The sequence below is a fragment of the Cardiocondyla obscurior genome, linkage group LG04, assembly GCF_019399895.1.
Source record: "Cardiocondyla obscurior isolate alpha-2009 linkage group LG04, Cobs3.1, whole genome shotgun sequence".
Classification (NCBI taxonomy): domain Eukaryota; kingdom Metazoa; phylum Arthropoda; class Insecta; order Hymenoptera; family Formicidae; genus Cardiocondyla; species Cardiocondyla obscurior.
In genome coordinates, this window is record NC_091867.1 from 2,353,855 (window position 1) to 2,377,426 (window position 23,572).

General features: G+C 35.0%; 3 protein-coding genes across 6 annotated transcripts; 1 reads left to right on the forward strand and 2 right to left on the reverse strand.

Moving 5' to 3' along the window:
* Window positions 1–36: 36 nt before the first annotated feature.
* On the reverse strand, window positions 37–3,763 carry LOC139101967 (ankyrin repeat and MYND domain-containing protein 2). Its single transcript, XM_070655516.1, has 3 exons — window positions 3,538–3,763; window positions 2,928–3,305; window positions 37–2,824 (listed from the first exon to the last, which is right to left on the reverse strand). The coding sequence occupies exons 1-3, from the start codon at window positions 3,736–3,738 to the stop codon at window positions 2,180–2,182; spliced, it is 1,224 nt and encodes a 407-aa protein (XP_070511617.1). The 5' UTR covers window positions 3,739–3,763; the 3' UTR covers window positions 37–2,179.
* A 1,407-nt stretch (window positions 3,764–5,170) lies between these two features.
* Window positions 5,171–12,626, reverse strand: LOC139101964 (fatty-acid amide hydrolase 2). Of its 2 annotated transcripts, none has more exons than XM_070655511.1 (9): window positions 12,434–12,626; window positions 8,496–8,703; window positions 7,903–8,106; window positions 7,552–7,757; window positions 7,208–7,350; window positions 6,953–7,131; window positions 6,386–6,775; window positions 6,131–6,313; window positions 5,171–6,047 (listed from the first exon to the last, which is right to left on the reverse strand). In XM_070655511.1, exons 2-9 carry the CDS (start codon window positions 8,697–8,699, stop codon window positions 5,949–5,951), a joined length of 1,608 nt encoding a protein of 535 aa, XP_070511612.1. In that variant the 5' UTR covers window positions 8,700–8,703; window positions 12,434–12,626; the 3' UTR covers window positions 5,171–5,948. The 2 variants fall into 2 exon arrangements, with proteins under 2 accessions (XP_070511612.1, XP_070511613.1); XM_070655512.1 differs by lacking the exon at window positions 12,434–12,626 and adding an exon at window positions 12,202–12,352.
* Window positions 12,627–13,394: 768 nt separating this feature from the next.
* LOC139101962 (cytochrome b5 reductase 4) lies at window positions 13,395–22,445 on the forward strand. Of its 3 annotated transcripts, none has more exons than XM_070655508.1 (11): window positions 13,395–13,817; window positions 15,831–16,168; window positions 18,688–18,858; window positions 18,974–19,074; window positions 19,172–19,337; window positions 19,727–19,983; window positions 20,067–20,289; window positions 20,394–20,688; window positions 20,885–20,971; window positions 21,054–21,212; window positions 21,292–22,445. In XM_070655508.1, the coding sequence occupies exons 2-11, from the start codon at window positions 15,925–15,927 to the stop codon at window positions 21,344–21,346; spliced, it is 1,758 nt and encodes a 585-aa protein (XP_070511609.1). In that variant the 5' UTR covers window positions 13,395–13,817; window positions 15,831–15,924; the 3' UTR covers window positions 21,347–22,445. The 3 variants fall into 3 exon arrangements, with proteins under 3 accessions (XP_070511609.1, XP_070511610.1, XP_070511611.1); XM_070655509.1 differs by lacking the exons at window positions 13,395–13,817; window positions 15,831–16,168 and adding exons at window positions 16,209–17,035; window positions 18,011–18,197; XM_070655510.1 differs by lacking the exons at window positions 13,395–13,817; window positions 15,831–16,168 and adding exons at window positions 16,209–16,844; window positions 18,011–18,197.
* Window positions 22,446–23,572: the final 1,127 nt, after the last annotated feature.

Genomic DNA, 23,572 nt, shown 5'->3' on the forward strand with positions numbered 1-23,572 from the left:
AATTTTCACGGGGAATAAAAATTTCATTTTCTGTAAGTGTAATGTTGCGAGAACCCAGGCGATATCGTCGGGGCGATTTCGCACGAATCGCCGCACGGTAAAACGCGCAAAGTGAGCGTGTAACGTAATAAAGCGAATAAGCGACTTGATCATTTGCGGTGACGCAATGAGAACAAAACGGAGATGGGTATAAAACATTATGTAAAGGCGAATAAAATTATAAATTACGCAGCAGCTTAGGCGGATTGATTGAGCAACCGTCGGCGCGACGGAAGTGCCGAAGAGCCACCGATATCGGAGAAATATATTTCAACACATGTCACGTCTCTCCCTCTTTCGATATCAGGTGCACAACGGTAAGTGACAACGGTATCATTTCACGTCCGCTCGAGGCTTCGGGAATGGCTGCTTTGCATACATAGCGGCGGAATATAAAAATATTCGTACGGAAAATAATTAAAGATCTAGCAAAATCTCGCGGACGAGCGACCTTAGCCGCGTATCGCGCGATCCCTAATTTTCGAGAGGTCTTTAATATTTTTTAATGACTTTAAAAGAAAATTTGCTGGAAATAAATTGGCGAATCGCAGACACCTATATTATTTTAAATTAAATTAATTTAAATTGAAATTTATTTACTTTAACTTTAACCTTGTAATATTCACGGACGAGGTATTTCCGACTTCGGCAAACATTGGGCTTATATACGCGCGGCACTGAAACCACTTTCAAAATTAGCGTATCGTGTACAGAATCCCTACAAGTAGTAAAAGACAGAAGCGGCTTTCTCGTTTTATTTAATAACTGTACTGCAGGATTTACACGTTGTCCCGCGACTTCATGAAAAGTGAAAGCCTATCGAATCCAATTAATTGTTTTTTTTTCTTATTTTAATTTTTTTAACGACGTCTTTTATACTGTTAATTATATAGATAATAATTATAAACACTTCGCTTATTTCGTACGTGCTATGGGTAACTAAATTGCTATTATTGTAAAATTGATTGAAAAAGATGCAGGCGGGAACGATGCATCTCGACGTATTAAAAAAAAAAGAAAAAAAAATATCAGTGTCATTATTTATCTTTTTCATGCGCAGAAGACGGGAATTACGAGGCAAGCAGTCATGTTATTACTGATACGATGACATACGTGTGTGCCGCCGAAAACGGTCGCTGCAATATTTGCGCAACGTAAAACGCAATGATCAGATTCCCCGTTTAAGGTGAAAGTTTTGAAGCCTCATAGATGTTCATACGAATTTAACCGGGAGAAAGTCCCGCCGATTGAGTTTGAATCCCGGGATAAATTGACGAGGCATCGTCAAAATTGGGCGTGAAAGACGTGGTCGTTAGCGTTGAAAAGTTGCTTTTAAAAAAACGTTCACGCGGACTCGTTCACGACCGACAAGACGCTTAACGCGATAATGAAAGTCGTGACGTAAACGTGTTATTTTCCATTGCATCTGTTTAAAATAGAATCTTATTAACAAGTGTAATAACAAATAATTGATTTCTCAAGTACTTGTCGATAAATTAGCTGATTGGATAATGCAATTATCACATTATATCGGTTACAAGTAAATGTGCTTTATTTTGACAGGTCACATTTGAAGATTACTTAAAAAAGAAAAAAAAAAGAAAAACAGCTAAAATTCATAAACGTTTAACTGAATGCACGTATACATCAAGAATAACATATAAATATATTTGGCAATTTTCATTCAAGAAGTGTGAGAGTACTAATACGAAACTATATAAAAGTCAGTCAGTTCACAAAAGTCTGGCAACATAGAATCATATATAAGTAAAAAAAAATATATATATAATATACAATATATATATTATATATATATATTTTTTTTACAATTAAAAACTTATATTCAGTTTTGCTAATTATTAAATTTTTTAACTGATAGTCAAGGATCGAAAAAAAAATGAAATATTTGTACAAACGCGTAATTGACTAAATGAGAAAAATTTACACATTTTCCATATTTACTTACATAATAATAATGATGATAAGGGCGTAATGTTAGCTTCCACAGATATGAGAGGCACAATCATACGGAGATCCACCAATTCTACGTAGAACGGCTATATACAGGAAAAAATAAATATCCGCGGATGTAATGCATTCCAAATGGATTGCCAACATTAAATCTGTACACATTACATATTTATTTAACAGTTAAGTTTTGTAGTCTGGAGCCGACGGCATTACTGATCTGCTCCTTATCTACATCCGTAAGCTTTCCGTTGTTCACCGGCGATTGGCCCAATCTGGCACACGCCTTTTTGTGCATGAACCAGTGTAATCTCTGGCACTCCCTGTCGCAATATTGCACAGCTTTACATTTGCTACATTTTTTAGTAGCTTTATCCTCGCCGCAGGTCACACAAGTTTGAGCGTTATCGCAGAAGCCTCGCTGACCGTTAATCGCAGCGGAAATTACAGAAACGGCGGACGGTGGATCTGTGCTCGCCAACGTAGCCACCATCTGACGGAAAATCGTACTCTCTCTATATGGAAACTCTCTCACAGATTCCCTCAAAAATGCTTCCTGATATTCCGGTAAACCATCGTTCTTGCTACATTTCAGGAACCTTCGTATCAAAAGTTCTACAGTGTCCGATTTCTTTTCTTCGCTCTCCTCACTTCCTTTTTCTCCCTTTTCTGCTTTCAGAGCTTCCTGACGCTTCTGACATTTTAATACTTCGGCCACAACGCAACTAAGATAATGATATTTAAGAGCCATTATTTCGTTCATCTCAATGCCTCGTGTCATTTCTTTGTAACGCATAGATTCTAATACTTTTTGTATCTAAAAAAAAAAAAAAATAATAAATGTTAAAATTATTTTTTATTCTATAAAAAAGACAAGTGTATCAAATAATTAATTTATCCTTTTATACCCTGTATCTTACCTTTGCTGCATTTTCCAAAAGTGCCGGGAGTCTCTGCAAGTTCATGCACACACGAACTGGATTCACATTAACGTGCATTATAAATTTGTGAAAATAATCAGCTAAGTGTGGTGGCAGCATGGGCTCGGTCTGTAAACCTTGCGGCTTAATATAATAATCTATATCAGCCTTTGGAATGAAGTTATTGATAGTCGCCACGCAGTTGTGGTTTCCAACAAACGCTGCCATTTGCGCGGCAGTCCTGCCCACACTGTTCGTCGCCGTCAAACTCGCTCCATGGGACATCAGAAGATGGCATAGCTCAGCATTGCCGCTTAAAGCGGCAAAGTGAAGAGCTGTATAAGCATGCTCATGTTGACAAGCGTTTACATCGGCACCCTAGAATTTACAGACACTCCTTATACATCATAATCTATTATGTACTAAAGTTAATCTGTGTTGATAGAGATAAACAGCAATAAATACGTTAATAAATTCATAAATATGACACGCAAGTTCATCATGTAGAAATTATGTAAGTTGCGATTGCCGAAACGCACTAAAAGTTATAATAAACTAACAGCGAGACGCAATGTTGACACAGAGTATCTCTATGATCAACATAACCTACTTGGTCGAGAAGCAGCTGCACGATTTCCTTGTTCCCTTTGTAGCAGGCGTGCTGGAGCGGGCTCATACCGTTCTCATCGACGAAGTCCATTTTGACCTTGCTCTGCGCCAACAACGTCTTGAGCTCGCACACCTCATTCTTGCTGATCTTCTCAAAAATCTCTTTCTGAAAATCCACGAGATCCTCTGTAGCAGGCGCCATATTGCCGTGTGTCGCTTCCGCGGATCGCAAACACGCTGGAAATATTTATCGATCAATCCGAAAATATTCGCATAACTATAAAAAAAATTATTTATTTTTTTTAACGAACGCCCCGCAGTTTTTATCTGAAAAAAGCTGTGTTACATCAAATCGAATTAATTGTCGCTTTTCAGCGATGCAGATTTATATAATTTGGCTCGTTTCGTGCCACGAGAGTAAATATATATCTGCTTAATTTTTATTCTTTGTAAATTTTAATTACTATCATGAATCTGTAACTCTTGGATTTTCATAATATATGTGATCGCATCAATTGGCTGTCGCTACCTCGATTGGTTTAATTTATCGGTGACGGTAGATTCCCATCAGTACCTCAAATTTCCGTGAACGATAGTACGTTGCGCTTTGGAATTTCTTGAGAACTAAAACAAAATTTAAATTTTCAGCGCAACATTAAAATTTGAAGTACTAATAGGAATCGACATTTTTTTAATAGTAAATACATTTCAACTAAAATTTAATCGAACAATACATTTTTATTTTAACGAAATTTACTTTATCCCTAAATTGTAGACATAATAGTACAGATGGACGATAGATCGAATTGTCGGTAAGACACATATTTTATTTATTAATAATATATCTCAACCACTCAACTTAGGCATTTAAAGGAATGTGAGATACTTAAAATACTATATACATATAACGTACTTAGTTCGTTGCCGAGAATTATTAAATGTAAAACAGTTTTCTTTTAAGAAAAAAGCAAGAGTAAATGATGTGCGCAAAGCGATTGTAATGAAATAATGTAATAAAAATTTATTTCTTTCAGTAGATAAAATATATATGTATAAATTCTCAACATCAATACATGTTTTATATAACATCGAATGTCTTATCACATATTACCAGAAATACCCTGCTACCATCTGATCGCGTACATCATGTATGAAAATAGAAAATTCTACTTAAAAGTCTGAGGTATATGAATACTTCAACGAAGAATTGCACATTTGTATACATACTTTTTCCTTGTCATGCGGATATTTAGTTTTTTGTTTCAAAAATTAAATTTTCCGTATTTTCTCTCATGTAATAGCGTATATATACGTAGAGTACATAAAAATATGTATACGGCTATGCTCTTATGTTGCGTTGAATTAGGTAATATACGCTTAATATTAGCGATTTTAATATCGCAATATTATTATATTATTTTAATGAGTCCTAATAAGCAATTAATCGCAAGATACATTTTCTTCTTTAAATATTATAATACAAATGTTTTGTTTGTTTTTCGGAATTTTATAAATGCAAGAGTCGTAATATAATTATATAAACTTATTGTGTATTATGAAACTTACGAAATATATAAAATATTGTATAAGAAAATTTCGTATTAAATGCACGTCAAGCATATGTATATGTATGAATATACATATACATACACACACACACACACACACACACACACACACACACATGCACATGCACACGCACACATCATTTATTATATACATAGTGTTTGATTTTATTAAATATGCATTAAAAACATTATTTTCTTTAAAATTCAAAACAATATTTCATAATTTTTCACAAGTATGTCGGTTTTGGCGTATTTCTTTTAATATATTTTATAATAAGTATAGCAAGCTATTTTATAACAAATTCTTTTTAACTGTTAAGTCATTTAATAGACTTTCTTAAGTAAAATAATTTTTAAAAATAGAAGTTTATAATTCTTTTTATTCTATTTTATTTTATTATTAAAAAAATAAATTAAATATATATATATATATATATATATATATATATATATATATATATATATATGTATACATATATATGCATAAACATATTATGTATATCTATGTTATTACGTATATGAGCTACTCATTTATCAAATTAATTTCACAAAGCAGAAAATAGAGAAAAAGCGCTAAACATTGGTGATAAGTATCAATCAAGTATTTTAATACTAAAAACTTTTTTTAATTCAAAAAGTAGAATTGATTACTTTAATCTTTAAACAGCCCATAGATAGTTATATATTCATGTATAATTTGTACTTTACCTCAGTAGTTCACATATATGAAAATCTTTAATAAAGATATAATATTTTGCAAGAAAAAGATGGCAGGGTTCGGTAAGAAGAGGCTTTATGTGTGTGTCATTCATTCATAGAATTATTGTCTATGATAGTATTGACATCAAGCTTGTATCGCCAGTGGCACCCATCCTCCAAAACCTCGCTCTAACTCTTCCGCAACAGCCAAAGTTAAATGATCTTGATAAAGTCCTGCTACGACCTACATAATTTTAATGTATCATTTAAAATCTGAATGAGACGCTTGTTTAATTTTGTATATAAATATCATAAATTAATTCATACTTGTATTCCAATGGGAAGTCCTTGTTTATTTAAACCTAATGGACAAGCTGTAGCCGGTAGGCCTAGTACATTCACGATTGCAGTATAAGAAAAATTAAACGCCTTAAACAGTGGCTCATTGTGCATTGGAGCTGCAGTCGGATGTGTTGGATACAAAAACACACCATCTTCTCCCAAAATATCCTTAAAAAATAGAAAAGTATAATAATAATAGTCGCCGTTTATATTTAAATCAAAATAAAAACAACAAAATACCTTAAATTCCTGATAAAGATCTTTACTCTGTTGCATAAGTCGTACATGTTCCTCACTTCCATGTTTTAAGCCAAATTTTTCGAATATGGCAGTGAAAAGAGCGACAAAAGTGTGATTGCTCATGCATAACATCCATTTAAATAATTCCAACGGGATATTGAGTTGGCCATTCCTGTTGGTTAGTTCGTATGAAAAGTCTTTCTCATCTTTGCACGCCATGTTCGCCAACCAAAGCGCTAAGCTTTTTTTTAATAACTTTATGTTTAATTTCGTGGCTTTAACTTTATGCGCTTGCTCAAAATATTTTACTACTCGTTTCATAGCGGCTTTTATTTCCGGATCCACTGGCGAAATTAGATACTGACCACCATCATCTTCCATATAATAGAGCTGAAGTCATATAGAAATATTGTTTCCTGGTTATCATATGAGAAATTATTAAGTTTGATATTTTACTGCAAAAATATTTATATACAAAGCAAGATTAAATTTAAATATATATAATAATGTTAAAATAAAAATTAAATAATTATAATTTAATAGTTTTATTTCAATAGGTAAACTTGCCTTAATTTTTGAAATATCTACTTTTTGATTCAACTTCAATAAATCGGCATTTTTATCTGAGATAATTTTAAGAATTAACGTTAAATCTTGCGCAAATCTGCACATTGGACCAATGGCGAGTAATTGATCTTGGTCATAGCTGTGTGCACTAGGATATTGGCCATCGTTTGAGACAATTCCTATAATAAAATATTAATATTTTTTTTAGACAATAAAAACAAGAATAAATATATTTGTATTTTCAATTTTCCTCACCTTTAGATGGTTTATGACCAAATATTCCATTAAAAAATGCCGGCATACGAATAGACCCACCAATATCCGAACCAATTCCGAGTGGAGATGCAGCTGCTGCTTGTATGCAGCCTTCACCACCTGAAGAACCGCCCACTATATGTCTGAAAGTGAATAATAATGAAATAAAAAGTTTTTATAAAATTAAATCCATAATTTTAGTCAATTGAATTACGTTACTACAGAAATTATAATAATAATTATCTTAATTATAACTGTTTTTTTTTTCGGTTTTATCTCATATTTCCGATCTAAAATGTTTAAAACCTTTTAGTGACAATATTTAAAAACGCAAAGTATTATACCTTGTATTGTATGGATTTTTACTGGTGCCGAATAAGTAATTGCTGCTTTCCCACCACATTGCCAACTCCGAAACGTTTGTCAGTGCCAAGGGTATGGCTCCAGCTGACCTCATTAATTTTATCACCTCAGCATCTTTATCAGCGACAGTATTCTTACGTACAACAAGACCAGCGGTTTGTCGCATGTTTTTGACCGCGATACAGTCCTGTAATGCAATTACACAAATGATATTCTTGGATTATACTCACATAATTATATTAGTGGTCGACAATAGATTAAAACCTAATTGTTGTCTGATCTATAGTTTCTAATGGAATTAAGAAATGAATAAAACAAAAATCGAAAATTACCTTGGTGGTAAAAGGTATACCGAACAAGGGCTTTTCTTTCGCTAGAAATTCCACCGAAGGAGCGTCTTGAGATTTTAACAGTTCGTCGCATTTTCTCGCTTCTTTGAGAGCTTCCTCGAAACGCTGCGCAACTACGCAATTCAGTATCGGTTGGATCTCTTTTATTCTTTCTATGTATGAAGATACAACATCTTCCGAAGTTAACTGTAAATAAGCAGTTACGTGATTAACTAGTCGAAAGTGTGTCATAGACAGTTGATAAAGCTGATCCTGTTGTTCTAATAGCAGTTTTAACGTAACGGACATAGATGTAGTTCTTTTACATTTCAAAGAAACATCTTAATGATACAAAAACATGATGCAAGAAATAAAACATATTTTTTCTGTGCAAACTGTTATAAGTTTTTGTTATGTTTTAAGATGATTATTGCAATGCCATTAATCATTTGATACATTTACAATTAGAATTTTATTTTATTATCGGATAGGTCAACACAACTGACTAGATGCTTTAAAGTAGTTTATCAAAAGCAAACTGTGAAAATTTTTATCAAACATTCGAGCAAGGAAGTTACGGAGCTGAGGTTACTTACTTCTCTGTTGCGAATTTTTAACGCTAAAGTAGTTGCACTGTGCAGGAGAGTTAAATCCTTGATTGGTGGTTGAGATTGAGCCGGGCCTCTGATAAAGGCAACCAACAGTAATATTCCTCTCGCAATTACCTCGAGCAGGCGATGGAAAACGCCTAGAAACTGTTGTGTTCGCATTTTGCCTCGTGCGTGCTCTCCAATTGACATTTACCTATCAAGAGATTTAAGTAGAAAATGATAATCTTGCAGTCACGTATAAAAATTATATTTTAGAAATTTATTCCGGCACGTCGGTTGTATACAAATACGATTCATGACTCCTTGGATATTGCTGTAAAGATTATCACGTAACTCCGTCCGTAACATCATGCGAGAAATATATCGCAAGATAGTGTTCCATTTTTCTTTTTCTACATGCTTAGTATAATACTTACATAAGTAAATACTTAATATTTTCATGCAGAGACGATATCGATATTCGTACTATGTAAATAGATAGACATGAGTTTGCGGAAAAACTGACATTCGTAACGTAACAAAGTTCACTTTCGAAGAACGTCTATCTTGAGAGATATAAATACACGATATAGTGAAGAACACTTGAAAATCGCTCGGCTCTCTTACGTACAACTGCGTACTTCAAGCACTTAGCTAGCTGGTGGTGGTGACTCGGTAATAAATAATAGGTAAGTGACGAAACGCGCGATTACCGTCGCAAAATTGCATCAATATTCCGATTACGAGGGCGTGAATTCTATGGAACGTTACGCGCGCTCACGCACTTAATCCGGTTGGCAGCTATTAATGATGTAATCGCAAAATTACGTGCCAAGGCTGAGCGGAACAATGCGCTCGAATTTAAGCGGCTTTGCAAATAAACGAAATTATTAAAATATTCGAACCGTGCGCGCTTTGACAAACTTCGTCCGCATTCAGCGGCGCTTAATTACAACGTTATTTGTCAAAAAGTAAAAGTTACCGAGTCGTCCCAGGAAAGCAAACTCGGCTAGTTTAACGGCAATTTAATTAGCAGCTTCAACTAAAAGTTCGAAATTTAATGTAAACGGTCGATGCTCTAGTGTTATTTCACTCGCCGGAAAATACAAATGCGAAAATTTGCATAACTTTTAAATTGTTCCTTCCTGGAAAATTGCTAAACTACTCGCGTTTAACATCGTTTTTATGGGCAATAATTTAAGTTGTAAAGATAAAAATTAAATAAAAATAAAATAAAGATAAAAATGAAATACAAATAAAATAAAAATAAAAAAAGTAAAATTTGCAGAGAAATATAATTTACATGTATTTATAAAAAGGTAATTTTAAATAAAATTTCGTTCAGTAAATAAATAGTTAAAATTAAAATATATTAAGCATAAAAATTAATTTAAAAAAAAAAAGCTTGATAATTATATTATAATTAATTAGATACAAATATTTAAATTAATTTCAATGATTTTAAATTAAATTATTTTTACTTTATCACACGGAGATTCTCGAAAAAAAATAATAATAATAAAAAATAAAATTAAAAAAAATAATAATAATAAATCAACAGACTTCTGACGATTGTATACAAATCATAATTATGTCGCGTGTCTTTGATTGTCACATTTTGCACCTGCCTGAGTGCTCGCAAATCTCTCTCTTGATTTAAACAAGGTTACTCTGTACAATCACTAAAAATAAACAAGATTACAAAGTTGTTACAGGAACACAATACGACTCATATCGTAGCACAAGTATTCTAATGTCTTTCTGAATACCTTGCTCGATACGTTCCAAGTAAGTGTTTCATTTATCGACGAGCTCGCTTTAATCTTGATCTGGGTGTATATATATATGTTAATCCATACTGTTTCAGGTGCACGTGAGAATATAAGCCAGACACGTGTCAATCTCCTGTTATTAATCGTTGCGTAACAACGAGCGCGTTATTATGATCACAAATTTTTGCGATAACAACGACGACGTGGAAAATGCAAAATGTTGACCCGACACCATGAAAAACAAGAAATAATTTGACACATTACGAGATCGCAAATGTTGTTTAGGTAAAAACCAAGTGTTTGAACGGTTTGTTTTGGTCTCCTGGTGCAATAAATTATTTATACATGCAATGTCACAATGCTAAAATATGTGTAAATTCTCGCATTGTTGGAATTAACAATGTATGAAGTGGAATACATCGAATATTGTAAAAAATTGACAAACTATTTACCAGTTTTTGAATAAACATAAAAAAAATATTGAAATATCCAAAAATACAGGCACAAAAAGACATGCAAATTAAAAAATAACGCGACAGATATTACATGCCTAAAGTATTCTACCAGACGGAGTGATTGAATAGACTTTATTTACTTTATCGAAAGGGTCAGTCGATATCTTCTAAATAGATAAACGATAATAAATAATTAGTTACAATTAAGGAGGCTATATTCATTGCATCTAGTATTTAACGTATTTTTTCTATTTCTTTTTTCTTCTTTTTTTCTTTTGTGGTTTTTTATTTCGTGTGATCTCAGCACTTCGAGTTAAAGAAAATTGTCGCGGGAAGATGATAGTTGAATTAGTACAATACAAATACCGTGTTAGATACTTCTGTCTGAATGCATTAAAGGAAATAATATAATTATAAATGCCGTCGGGCTTGCCGTCGTTTATCAGCGGCTTTCTTCCGCTCAGAGTGTTACTTCTAATTTACGACGTAGGATTAAAATCGAGGATTACTTAATTGGAGCTGCGTTAATTCTGTTAAACGATAATTGCGGCCGTCAGCCGGTTTACCCAGTCTGACGATTAATCAACGATTTTAATAATAACTCGTCAATTATACTTATCGTGGGACGGACTGACGATTATATTAAATAATCAAGGTTGCTACACGGAAAGCGAAGTTGAAGAAAAAAAAAAGAAAAAAAAAAGAGTATATGATAATGAGCGTCGGATGTAATCGTTAACATGTAAATATGCGATTTTGTCAAGGCTAACGAGAGCTCCACCTTCGTCTCCTGATTTCTGAAGGCAATCGGATTTCCTGCCGATATAAAATTCGACAAAAAGAAAAAAAAAGAAATGATATCATAAGAGCGCGTTGAAAATTTTAACGCTACTTTATACGCGACAACCTTGTTCCCTGCTTGTTGCGTGATTCATCCTCTCTTTTCGTTCTGTATTTTCGTATCTCAAGCGAGAAGCGAAAAATCGAATAACACATACTTGAGATAAACTTTCTGATTTACTATTTATTATTTAGACTAATTGAGAAAGTGTCCAACTTTTTTTTCTTTCTTTTTTTTTAATCTTTCAAACGCATTTGATAATCATCCTTCGTCCAATTATTCAAAATTATATTTTATACATTTAATTTGTAAGAAATAATGTATTAAAAAAAAATATATATATTTTTATCGAAATATTTAACGTTTTGTTTATCATCTCCTTCAACCTACAAAAACTCGACCGGAAGGTTCGTCTGGCTTTGACATTCGCCTAAATTCGAATGCTCTTTGTTTAACGATTCCGTGACAAGCTTACGTCTTCGAAACATCCGTCTACCCGTACACGCCCGTCGCGAAATACCTTGCGCGTCCAGGACGCTCGAGAAATCCTAGCGGACCGGAAGTACCGGCCCCTTTGTCCCGCGGATCTTGTTATTTATAAAATCGAAACGGTCTCGCGTCGCGGACACGGTGGCCGGACTCACCTTTCGATCTCTGGGACGATTCTCGCGATGAAATTCGGCCGGTCTTTATTCCACGAGTCGCCTGCGGAACGTTCTCGCAACACAAATGGAGATTGCCGGCGTGCCGCGTCAGCCAGCACGCTGGCGGAGAGAAGAGACAGACGGACTGTCGCCCCTCCATCTCATACACCCGTCTCTACCTTCCCCTGACCCTTCCATAAATCCCCCGGATCAACAAAGTGGGAGTACTCACCGGGACGAGTGGACGAGATTCAAACCGAGAGGATATCATCAACGACGCCGTGGGATTCTGTCCTTTTCTCGCCCGCGCCGTTCCTCTCTCACTCTCTCTCTCTCTCTCCTGTCGGCGTTTCGACCCGGGTTGAGTCGCAGCCGTCAATATTCCTTCCCGACCGCCGAGCGTCGACTGGCGTTCGCTATTCCGGCTTCCCGCATGGGAACAACACGCCGAACGACGGTGACACCAGCACAATCCACCCACCAAGCCCCAACCCAACCCCGCCGTTGTTGTTCGTTCGCTACGCCGTCGCGCCTCCGCGCGCGCGACTCGCTTTACTTCGCTCGGTCGTTCGGCCATCCGAAGCGTTCCGATCTCGCGCGACTTCAGGCTCGGTCAAGTGCAGGGGTGGATCTAAAGCGAACGGCGACCCTTAGTGTCTCTCGATTTTAAATAAATTTTTATGACTGACTCCGGTCTTGTACTGAGAGTTTTGTATTGCTTATTTATTTTTTAAACTAACATTTGTTCCCTTTCACATTTTTTATTTGGTTCATCTAATTAATCGCAAGTATATATAAGTTAAAATATTTATTGCACCACAAAGCTATTATCGTTTTTAAAGTTTTAATTTTATTTCGCTAGGTAAATTATAATTATCCATAATAAGAACACGTACGTATTACGTTTATTAAATTATTCTTATCTTTTCCTTAATATAAGTACGCCCTTTTACTCTACGTTTACCAGAAATGTTTTCCACCTTCGTGTCGAGTAAATATAAATTCAAGGGTAAAAAGCTCACGAAAAACGTAGTAAACGAAAATCGGTCAAATCAACACATACGTCAGCGTATATATATTGATGGTCGACCTTCTGTTTTTAGGACATCGTTTACGCGCAAATAAAATTGACTATCATAAAAACCATAGTTTCATATCGCAATTGAATTATCCGTGTAGAAAGGTTGCGTTCAGAAAACGGGAAGGTGGCCCTTAATGGATTAATTTAATACATTAACGGGCTCGAATGTACGCCCTTGCCTCGCCGCGAAAGAAACACCGCGGCACGGCCATGAAGTTGGCGGGACGGAGCAGCTGGATGGAACATCTGAAACCTAACCTCCGAAACGTGGCCGCGGTTGTAGGCACGATTTCGCGACATTTTCGAGGCTATTTGACCGTTCCGGCGAGGCGCACGCGTGTGTACGGATACGAGTGACAAACCGTCGTGGCATTCAGCGCGTGCTTCCGCACTTCCGGCGTTAATCGCCCTGTCTTAACAGCTGACGCGCATATAGATTGCCGGACCGCTGGGCAATTAACCTAATCCGGAATAGTTAGCTCGCATGCTTGACGTACGTCGCGAGCAAGGGGGTGACAAAGTAAACGTAATTCTGGTGAGTCTCGATGTTGCGTAAAAATCACGCATTTCCTCGCCACAATTTCGAAAAAGAAAGATCGTAAGGAAAGGCACTCCCGGAAAGACTGATTTCGTTGAAAAGTTGGAAGTCTTACGAAACTAATTTTCTACCAATACGTAAAATACTAGCCGTTCTTTTTATGACGTTAAATTAATTTGTTGTTGCATTTCAGGTTTTTTTTTTCTGGCACACAAAAAAGTTTCGAATAAGAGTCATTTTATTTCATAAATATTTACGTTGAGCGCATGATTAAATTTAATTAAACGACCTGCTTCGGTATAAGCTGCACCTGTTTAGTCGCTTACTCATAAAAAAAAAAAAAAGAAGGAAAAAAACAAGACTGCGACTGCAAGATGCAGGACTTACAACATTGATGAGTCTATAAATAACGGCGGATGAGCAGAATCAATATTATCTGCAAAACGAATCTAACAGTGTTCTCTGAATTTTTAATTATAATTATGTCTTTAAATCTATGTAATGTAAACGAATCAAGTAAGATGCGGGATATCGCGATTAATTCGAGATTAAGGCAGTAATCCGAAGGCAGAAAGGGTCTAGACGAAGGGTCGCGCACCGAATACCGCAGCCACTTGCCTCCTGATCACTCAACAAAGCTCATTCAACGCTCGCGCAATTTTATTATTACTCCTGCATCACTCAGATGCAACAATCTAGACCTTTTGCGAACAGCATCAAAGTCTTATTACTTTTGTACGGCAAACTCCGAGCACATTTCATTTTCTTAATCTTCAAACATTTCGTTATTATTATTATATTAGCAGGAATGATAATCTTTAGTAGGTCACAGTATCATTTTTATCAGTTTTGTGTCGTTTCTTAATTCTTAATATATGTATGTACATAATATTAAAATACTTAAATGTACGTACATAAGTCCGACGTAAAAAAATATTGAAGTAATTCTCTTTAATTTAATAATTGATAATTATATTATTTGAAATAAATCTGATTGTGCTAAAATATATCTTAAAATCTAGATAATTAAATTAGAATCAATAATTTCTATAAAGAACACGTTTTATTTTCAACACGGTGACTTTTATGACGCAAAAAATGTCGAGATATGTTAGAGTTACGGTTGACAGTCTTTTAATTAACACAGACTGCTGTGTGTTTATTTTTTGAGATTTTAACAGAGGTAAATATAAAGTTGGCGTTGCTTTTATAATTTTATGCTATAAATACGAAGCTCGTATAAAGTTTTTCCTATTTTTCAGCTATTAATAAATCCAGTAGCGCGCTCGTCTTCATGCATAATCATTGAGTTTAATTGTGCTCGACGTATTTGCCGACGATCAAAAAAGAGAAAGTGCATAGAGAAAGCAATTGAAAATGAATGTACTGCTCGTGTTCCGATGTGTTTCGCTTTCTAGATTTGCGAACCACGTAATGCAATTGGACGATGATGATTTTCCGCGTGTAACGCGATAATGCTTTGATTTTTACAACGTAGATCTCGACAAGTTTTCGATCTTAGAAGATATTCTAAATGTCATAATTACATAACAGACGTAATAGTTTTGGTACATGTTATATTTACATCTGTTAAATGTAACGGCTGTAAACTATATTTACTGAAATAACATTTATGTAAAATCAACTTCATAAATAAGAATTAAAAAATTCTAATAGAGGTAGAGTTTGTTTTAGTTAAAAAAAAATATATGTTTTACCACATTAGAAGATAGAATTAATTTTTTTATATTTTGATCTACATTTATCTTTATTTCCGGCATAAATTTTTGATATAAAATTATACCATGTAATATAATAAGTAACATTAAATTTTGATACTTCTAAACCGTGACATTAATACTGTTAATTTTAATATAATTTATTTGATAATTATACGGTTGTAATTATTACGCGCGAAAGTAAATTATTTCAATAACTTTTTAAAGCCGTTAAACATTTTTTTTCACTAATTATGTCAAAATAATTATTTTCTGTAATTTTGTGTGACAGAGTTCAACGTGAGGTAAATCATGGAACCTCTCTCGGGACGTATGTGACAAAGCATAACATTTTTCCTGGACTTTCTACATTCGAAACGAAACTAATGGAATCAGCGAGGAAGAACGATTTCTCGAGGAGTGAATCGAAAGATGAAAATGGAGGAGATAAACGTTATGACGCCAATAACATCGAGGACAAAATGAAGAAAGTGGACGCGAAAACGTCTTCACCTACAAGCTTATTGGCCAAGAATATTTTAATGTTACCTACGGGAGTCATGAAGCCTAATCAAACCGAACAAGTGAAAGCAAAAGCCCAGACAATGTCATCGTCCGGGTCTGCTACTGGTAAGAACATATGATTTTCTATACGTTTCTTCAAACCACCCAAGTAGAAGCAATAACAAAATGATTGTACCTTCTATTTTGCGAGATAATCATTATGGGAAAAAGCGTGTAAATAATATAGCTTTTTAACTCGTGATAATTTCTCATAATTTTTGATAGAATATAAAATACTTTTCAATATCCAAATACGCGTGTAAAATTCGCGAGATATAAAATTTCAAGCCGCATCGAAGTAATTCGATATGAAAGCTGGCGTGTAACACAAGAGTTCAGTTTTTGTTCATTTTTATTCGCAGCCTCGTTCGAAGATAATTTTTTATTATTTTCCATTCAAGTAACACACTTTATTTAATCGATTGAATAATCGATAACCCTTCGTGTTACTAACGTCTCTGCGAGTTGATCTTGATACGCGGAGAAGCGCGCTCCGACTGGCGAGAGATCCTGCGTGTTGAGCTGAGCGTCGTCCATCGCTACTATATTGATCTACCTGTCTCAGGGTTATATTCGGCCGCGTGTTTCAGCGCAGTACCCCCCGGTCCTTCACCACGAGATCACCGGAACCTAGTATCTCGTTTCTCGTCGCCAACGAGACCCGTGATCCACATCGTGCTTCCGTCCCAGTTTTGAAAAGCCATCATTATCATCAAGAAGTGACCCGTTGCTTTTCGATTATGTAAACGTTTCTGTCGTTTTCTTTGAAATATGTCTCGCACGGGCGATTCGGATATCGTCTATCGCGCGTCACTTACGACCCCTGAATAATTAAGAGTTTCTCTTGTATCTTTATTATTAGTACGAATCGATGGTGACCCGAACCAAGCGGCCTACTCGGAACTACTTAACTAGACGAAGAAGGATTACTTTGTACTTATACTTCTTCATTAAAGTTTAGCTCAATCTAGAGTCAATCTACTTTAACGTAACTTTCTGTTCCGCATAAAACACTCTAAAGATTATTTCTTTCATTGATAAATGTTTCACGAAGGCTCGGATCAATTTTTGAGTCATTGTAAGAGTTTTGATAAATGTCTCTTCAGTTTTAATTAAAAAAAAAAAAAAAAAAACAAAATTTGTAACAATATAAAGTTTACGTTAAATTTACAATTAATACTTTATTTATAAATTTTACTTGAAATTTATTTTGAGAAGATACATACTCTCTTTTTTACATGATGTTACATTTTAATTATAGCTTGGCTAATGGAAAACTATATATATTAAAAAATGTGTGGCCGAAAAGATCGATGAACGTAGAATATTTAGGTGATAAAAATGTATTTTTAATTGAATGAAAAAAAGAAGAGAAATAGTAGAACCGGGGAATATAATAAAAATTAAAAAAAAAATTAAATACAATATTATGTTAATAATAAATTAAGTACATTAAAACAAAACAGAATATATAAGATATTCAATATCAAACAGGTGTTGGATTATCGGCATATCGGATATTGGATTAAAAATTTGATGTTAAATGATATCTGCATAATTGTGAAATCTGTTTAAAGTTGAATTTTCAAGATATTCCCGTCTCGCAAATTAGCCAGTTGTCTTTGATTGGGTGCACTTTAATTCGTTTTAATTAATTTTAAGGGGATAATATTCACCGGTATAAATATATGTATAAACTCGTCTAATGTGTGTATTTTCGCTTCGCATATCGTGTTATCTGCGTATCACGTTGTCGATATCACCTGTGACATTATTACGTCTCTAACGTTTGATACTAATAATATGTTTCATTCGTTCACTTCGCCCACTTTATTTACTTCTTCGTCCAGTTTATCTCCCTCCGTCATTAAATACGTTAAAAAAACTCAATTTTCTCGTGTTATCAAGGCAAACTCCGCAAATTGACGTATTGTGCGAACTTTTATTTCGCGCTTGAGACAATTGCAAAAATGATTGTGTCTCCACGATTTTTGTTATTCCGATGAAAAAATGCCACGATGCTGCGGCGCTTCTTTGGTTTCCGCCGCGGATGGCAATGGCTCTCCGCAGAGCCTCGGTCTACAGATCCAGGATGGTTAGTAATTAGTGTAATAGCCAATTAGTCTATTTTCTCGATCGCGCTTATGTATACCCGCACGTGTATGTGTATGTTTATTGTAGATAAATGGCGTTCTTAGTTCTCAGCCAGTAATTTGTTCAGTAATGCGTAAATCGAACGACAACGCCAATAGAAAGAGCAGGTTTACAAGTGTTAAAAGCATGTTAAAATAATTTTATTGACAATGCTCGTTAAGAAAAAAAAAACTTTTAATTGATGACTTATGAAATTGAAGTAATAAGAGCGTATAATTGTTTGCAAATAATTAATTATAAATTAATTAATGATATATGAATAATATATGAAAGTAAAATTAATAATGATTTTCATGGTAATTTTGAGATATAAATGCGGTATCGTTTCATCTACGTAACTTCAAATATCTATGCAAAATAGAAGGAAGAGTATGATAGGCTATTTAATAATAAGTAAGTTCTACTGTTACTTTCTTTTTTTTTTTTTACAGGAAACCCGCGAAATAAGACGGCCCTAGCACCGGGACATAGTTTGATGGACTGGATCCGTCTGGGCAATTCGGGTGTCGATTTAACCGGTGTCGGTGGTGTGCCACAAGTTGTAACGTTATCTGAACTCGCTAACCATAACAAGCAAACCGACGCTTGGATCGCAATCCGAGGTTCGTTTAATTCTGCACTTTATACTCGTTATAAGAAGGTGCTGCGGTAATTATATCAGCGAGTTTAACATTACGTAGTTTAAATTTTAATTTTTACATTTAATTTCTGTTACAGGGGTGGTATTTAATGTTACGCGTTACATGGACTTCCACCCGGGTGGCGTCGACGAGTTGATGAGAGGGGTTGGAAAAGACGCCACAAAGTTATTTGAAAACGTAAGAGTCCTCCACTTCTCCATCTCACGTTCTACGTCATTATACCGTCTCGCAGTGTGGTAATTATTTTTATGTACCCGTAGATCGTTAATTCCAGGTGCACGCTTGGGTGAACTATCAGAGCATTTTGCAAAAATGCGTCGTAGGGAGATTAAGCCGTGGGACTTCCTCCGCGTCGAGCACTTCTTCCATAACGGAAAAATCGGTTACGGATACGAACAATTGTCTCCCCGTCACGTTGAGTCGAAGCAAATGTTCCGTTGGTAAGTACTTATTGTAGTAATTGCACCGTATTGTTTTTTAGGTCATCTATATTTAGAAAGGCGTCGCAGAAATAATGAACTACCGATAGCATTGACTCGTTACGAAAGTTTGTATTGTTTATAAAGGATGGACAATGCTTTTCTGCAAAAACGATGGACGTCAAACTTTTACCATTTCTTGAGACATTTGCGAAATTTTTTAAATTATTTCTTTGGTTTGAATATTTATATTGCCTTCATTTAACGCTTATTAAATTTATTATTGTTTTTACTATCAATCGCGATTATAAAATGTTGGATGGTTATGAATAATGACAGAAATATCGAATTTTATTCAATGTCTTTTAAATAAGATGTAGGGCAAACTTCAATCAAACTTATTGTTTCAGCGCAAAAGACAATGGATGAAAACTCATCGGATTTACCTAATGTGAATATAGATTGGCGGCAAACATCTAATTCTGTTACACTCTTTCATCAAGGAGTGCGTGACTACCCAGGTATAAGTTATCAATTGCAAAGGTCGAGTGACACGAAGATAATCTTCAGACTTACATTTGAAAAATACATTATTATCCACGAGCTCGAATTAATCGCAGAAGTCGAATGGCCGCCAATATATAAAAGAGATTTCGATACGATGCAGGTAACTTATTAAATTAATTTGTAATCGAATACGTGCTTATCAGTGACCGTTTCATAAACTCAAAATGCGTATCTTAAATGCAGGTAGATTTCACGTTTACAAAAAGGCTTAAAGATATTTGGAAATCTCAGGGTACTTATGCATCATCACGGGAATCAATCACAACTGAACGCACATACAAAGAGTACGAAGTACTTAGTAACACGCCCCTTTGCAAGTTAGTTAATTTGTTAGTTTTACGTGCAAAAGATTTTCTAGAATTAATCCCCGTCGGTAGACACATAGAAGTTAAAATGAACATCATGGGTAAGTGCAGCTACGTAAATTTTTTTTTTTTTTTTACTAATAAATATTTTGCATTTGTAAAAATGTATTGCCAAAAGTATGCTAACATAATTTTTGTCACGCAGGAATGGAAATATCGAGGTCATATACGCCTGTCCCACCGTGCCTTCATCCCGAAGATATGGCGCCAAATTACAAGCCTGATTGCATTTGCTTGATGATAAAGCGATATCCAAATGGCGCACTTAGTCCGTCCATCACTAAATTACAACCTGGCCAGACTCTTACAATGAGCAATGGTTTAGGTGCCTTTATAACCGAATCTTTCGATCGGTATCCTGTCATTCACATGCTGGCAGGTGGAACGGGGTTAACCGCAATGTTAGGAATAATTCAGCGAGCTTTAGCAAGACGCAGTGTGTAAGTATTAATGCAGTATTGTGTTTAAGAACCTCCTTTTTTTATTCATAAACCGTGATATCTCTTATTATTTTAGAAAAGTAAAGCAATATATTAATTAATAAAGAAAAACGTTTAATATTAGCAATAATATAGGATATTTTCTCGCATATTACGTTACATTATTTATATTTAATTAATTTTAAATTTTTTTCAGAAAATTAATCAATCTTCTAAATTTTAATAAGGACGAAGACAATATGTTTTATGTGTCGCAGTTGGATAAAGTGGCTACAGAGAAAAAGTAAGCACCCGTTTGTAAAAATATATTTGTTATTTAACAATTAATAGAAAAAAAATACTAAGAACTTTTTTTTTTTTGTTAGGTTCAAAGTTACACATATCCTTTCACAAGCAGATGATAAGTGGGAGGGTAGACGCGGTACTGTATCCGAGAAATTATTAAAAGAATTGATTGGCGAGTGTTCACCAGAAGGATGCATATTTACGTGTGGACCAAAAGGATTTATGCAATCTGCGAGAAAGTACGTAGTATCGTAAAAGAAATTTAATTGTTATTTTCAGCACTTTGATATTTCTCGACTATACGTTATGCTATTTCAGGTGTATTCAGATACTTGGTTGGAAATCTGATCAAATATACGATTTCGACGACTAACTGTCTGCTGAAAGTAAACGTGCCATATATATAAATATACCTAATTCCTTTCTTTTCCGAGTCTTTCTAGAGAGCCTAATAAGATAGGGAAACTCGTACCTGTCATTAAAATCATATTTAGTTAAATATTAGAACAGATGTTCTGCGATACCTGTATATATGAACTATCATCAATGTGTCTACCGTCAAGACGATATATTTCTGGAATTATGGAAATTTATAAGCACTTTTACTCCCATTTCCGCCCATAATGATACATTCTTAGCTGCGATAAATTATGTACGTAAAGTAGAAATTTACATGTAATTTTGCAATCAAGCAACCAGAAAATAAAGATAACCTTATTGTGCGATTTAGATAAAAAATAAACTATGCCTCATAGTGTACGTAAGATCTATTCTATACAATTTTATTGAAAATGTTCATACCTGTTTCAAAGAAAATCTGTCTTTTCATGCAGATGTAACTTATATATACATATATATATATAATTTCAATTTTATATAGTTTATTGGTTATTGATCTGTATAATCGTATTGGATGATATACATATCTTTTATGTAAAAATTTTAAGCGTGCATAGTAAATGATGCAGTTAAATGAGCGAAAAAACAGTTCATTAAAATGAGTAATCGTCTAGTGCGGACGATTCTTTAGCCATTACTGTAAAGTGCACATTTTTTTTGTAGGACTAATATTGTTTTCTCAATATATTGAACTTGTTTGTTAGATTGTTCATCAACCCAAATAGCACAGAGAATTTAAAGAGAATCTTTTACAATTAGAAAATAAGTTATTTATTTTTCCATTTATATAGATGTTTTTTAAATACATTTTTTAAAGAATTTATTTTTGATTTATTTGTTGAATATAAACAAAAATATTTTATAAAGAAATGGAAGAAATGAATTATTAAATTTATAACGATCACTCTTGTGCTATCTGAAAAGATATTTGTTAATATGTGTTTTATTTTTATGTAAATAAATTAGATAATTGTTCTTTGAGAGAAAAATGGCATAAATGCTATGCATTTATACATTTAAATATGTATGCCAATAATTGAAAATAAATACCCATAAAATGACTGACAACTTCATTAATGCATTTTTATATTGAAACTCTGAAATTTAATTTGCGCTTTGACATCAGCTGACTATCTATTTTCGTTTCTCAGTGCAAAATACACGTATGTACACGTCTTCATTTCAGAGATACTTTTATTTTTGCACAGTTGAGAGATTTCGTGACGCGGCCAAATTTCTCATTTCTTATTCCTACCTTCTCGCAGCCGGGAAGGGAAAATTGCAGAAATATACCGCGCATCTTCATCCACTAAATTTCTTAGGCTGAAAAACTACTAGGTAAATCTCTCGAGTGCATCGCAGATAGCGGGGGGGATGTAAATTCTCACCTTCAATCTCCCCGAGACGCTCCGCCACCTCCAATAATGTACACCGGTATATTTATCTAGGCAACCCGGAGGAAGAAGAGGGCGAGAGAGCGTAATAACGTCCAGCCTCCCCGCGTCCCCCCGTCGAGCTTTTACAAAAGGGCCCCCGCCGACCGTTCGACCGATAAGAGAACTTTCCATAATGCAAAACTTTGCGGCCGGCTTAATTTTCCGGCACCATGTACAGAAGTGTCTATTGATCGCCCCTAAGTTCCTCCCTTCGATATGACGTAACGCATCGCGCAGACAGGCGACGGAATAAATGTCTTTGGGCTTCCGTCGCCCGGCGTGAAGAAAATTATGTCACAGCCTCCACCGTTGGGAAACGGATCGTGCGATCGTTCCGATATCTCTTCGCGCTTCCTCGAGCGGCTCGGAGCGCAAAATCGAGCGAAAAGTTCGGGAGGGCTTTTTCACAAGAGAACAGGCTTTCGTTTTTCGCAGCAACAACGGCCGTGCAACCGAATTTACAGGTATCGCGAGCGGATTAATTGAGCGTGTTCGCGATCGCTTGTCTCGCTTCATGCGAGACTGTTAACGGGATGTAAACGTCCTTCCCGCGGCCTTTTACAAGGAACGAAGCGGTGTAAATTGATACGCCGCGGTCGGTCGATATTGAAAATTAAAATTTTACACACTCGCCGGGAACGCGATTACACCTCGTACCTCGCGCCCCTTTCCGACCATCGAAATAGTTCGCCGACACAATGCCGCGATGTAGCGTGCGAAGCACGTGCGACAAGTGCACGTGAAATATCCCGGCTCCGCCGGGG

Excerpts from the sequence above, each read along its gene's own strand:
- LOC139101964 (XM_070655511.1), bottom strand. The coding sequence starts at position 8,699 with ATGTCAATTGGAGAGCACGCACGAGGCAAAATGCGAACACAACAGTTT. Across the intron at positions 8,107-8,495 it reads TAAAAATTCGCAACAGAGAA|TTAACTTCGGAAGATGTTGT; the intron begins GTAAGTAACCTC and ends GCTTATTTACAG. Across the intron at positions 7,132-7,207 it reads TGGTCATAAACCATCTAAAG|GAATTGTCTCAAACGATGGC; the intron begins GTGAGGAAAATT and ends ATTTTATTATAG.
- LOC139101962 (XM_070655508.1), top strand. The coding sequence starts at position 15,925 with ATGGAATCAGCGAGGAAGAACGATTTCTCGAGGAGTGAATCGAAAGAT. Across the intron at positions 19,075-19,171 it reads CCACAAAGTTATTTGAAAAC|GTGCACGCTTGGGTGAACTA; the intron begins GTAAGAGTCCTC and ends CGTTAATTCCAG. Across the intron at positions 19,984-20,066 it reads GAGATTTCGATACGATGCAG|GTAGATTTCACGTTTACAAA; the intron begins GTAACTTATTAA and ends TCTTAAATGCAG.
- LOC139101967 (XM_070655516.1), bottom strand. The coding sequence starts at position 3,738 with ATGGCGCCTGCTACAGAGGATCTCGTGGATTTTCAGAAAGAGATTTTT. Across the intron at positions 3,306-3,537 it reads TGCAGCTGCTTCTCGACCAA|GGTGCCGATGTAAACGCTTG; the intron begins GTAGGTTATGTT and ends TGTAAATTCTAG. Across the intron at positions 2,825-2,927 it reads TTTTGGAAAATGCAGCAAAG|ATACAAAAAGTATTAGAATC; the intron begins GTAAGATACAGG and ends TTTTTTTTTTAG.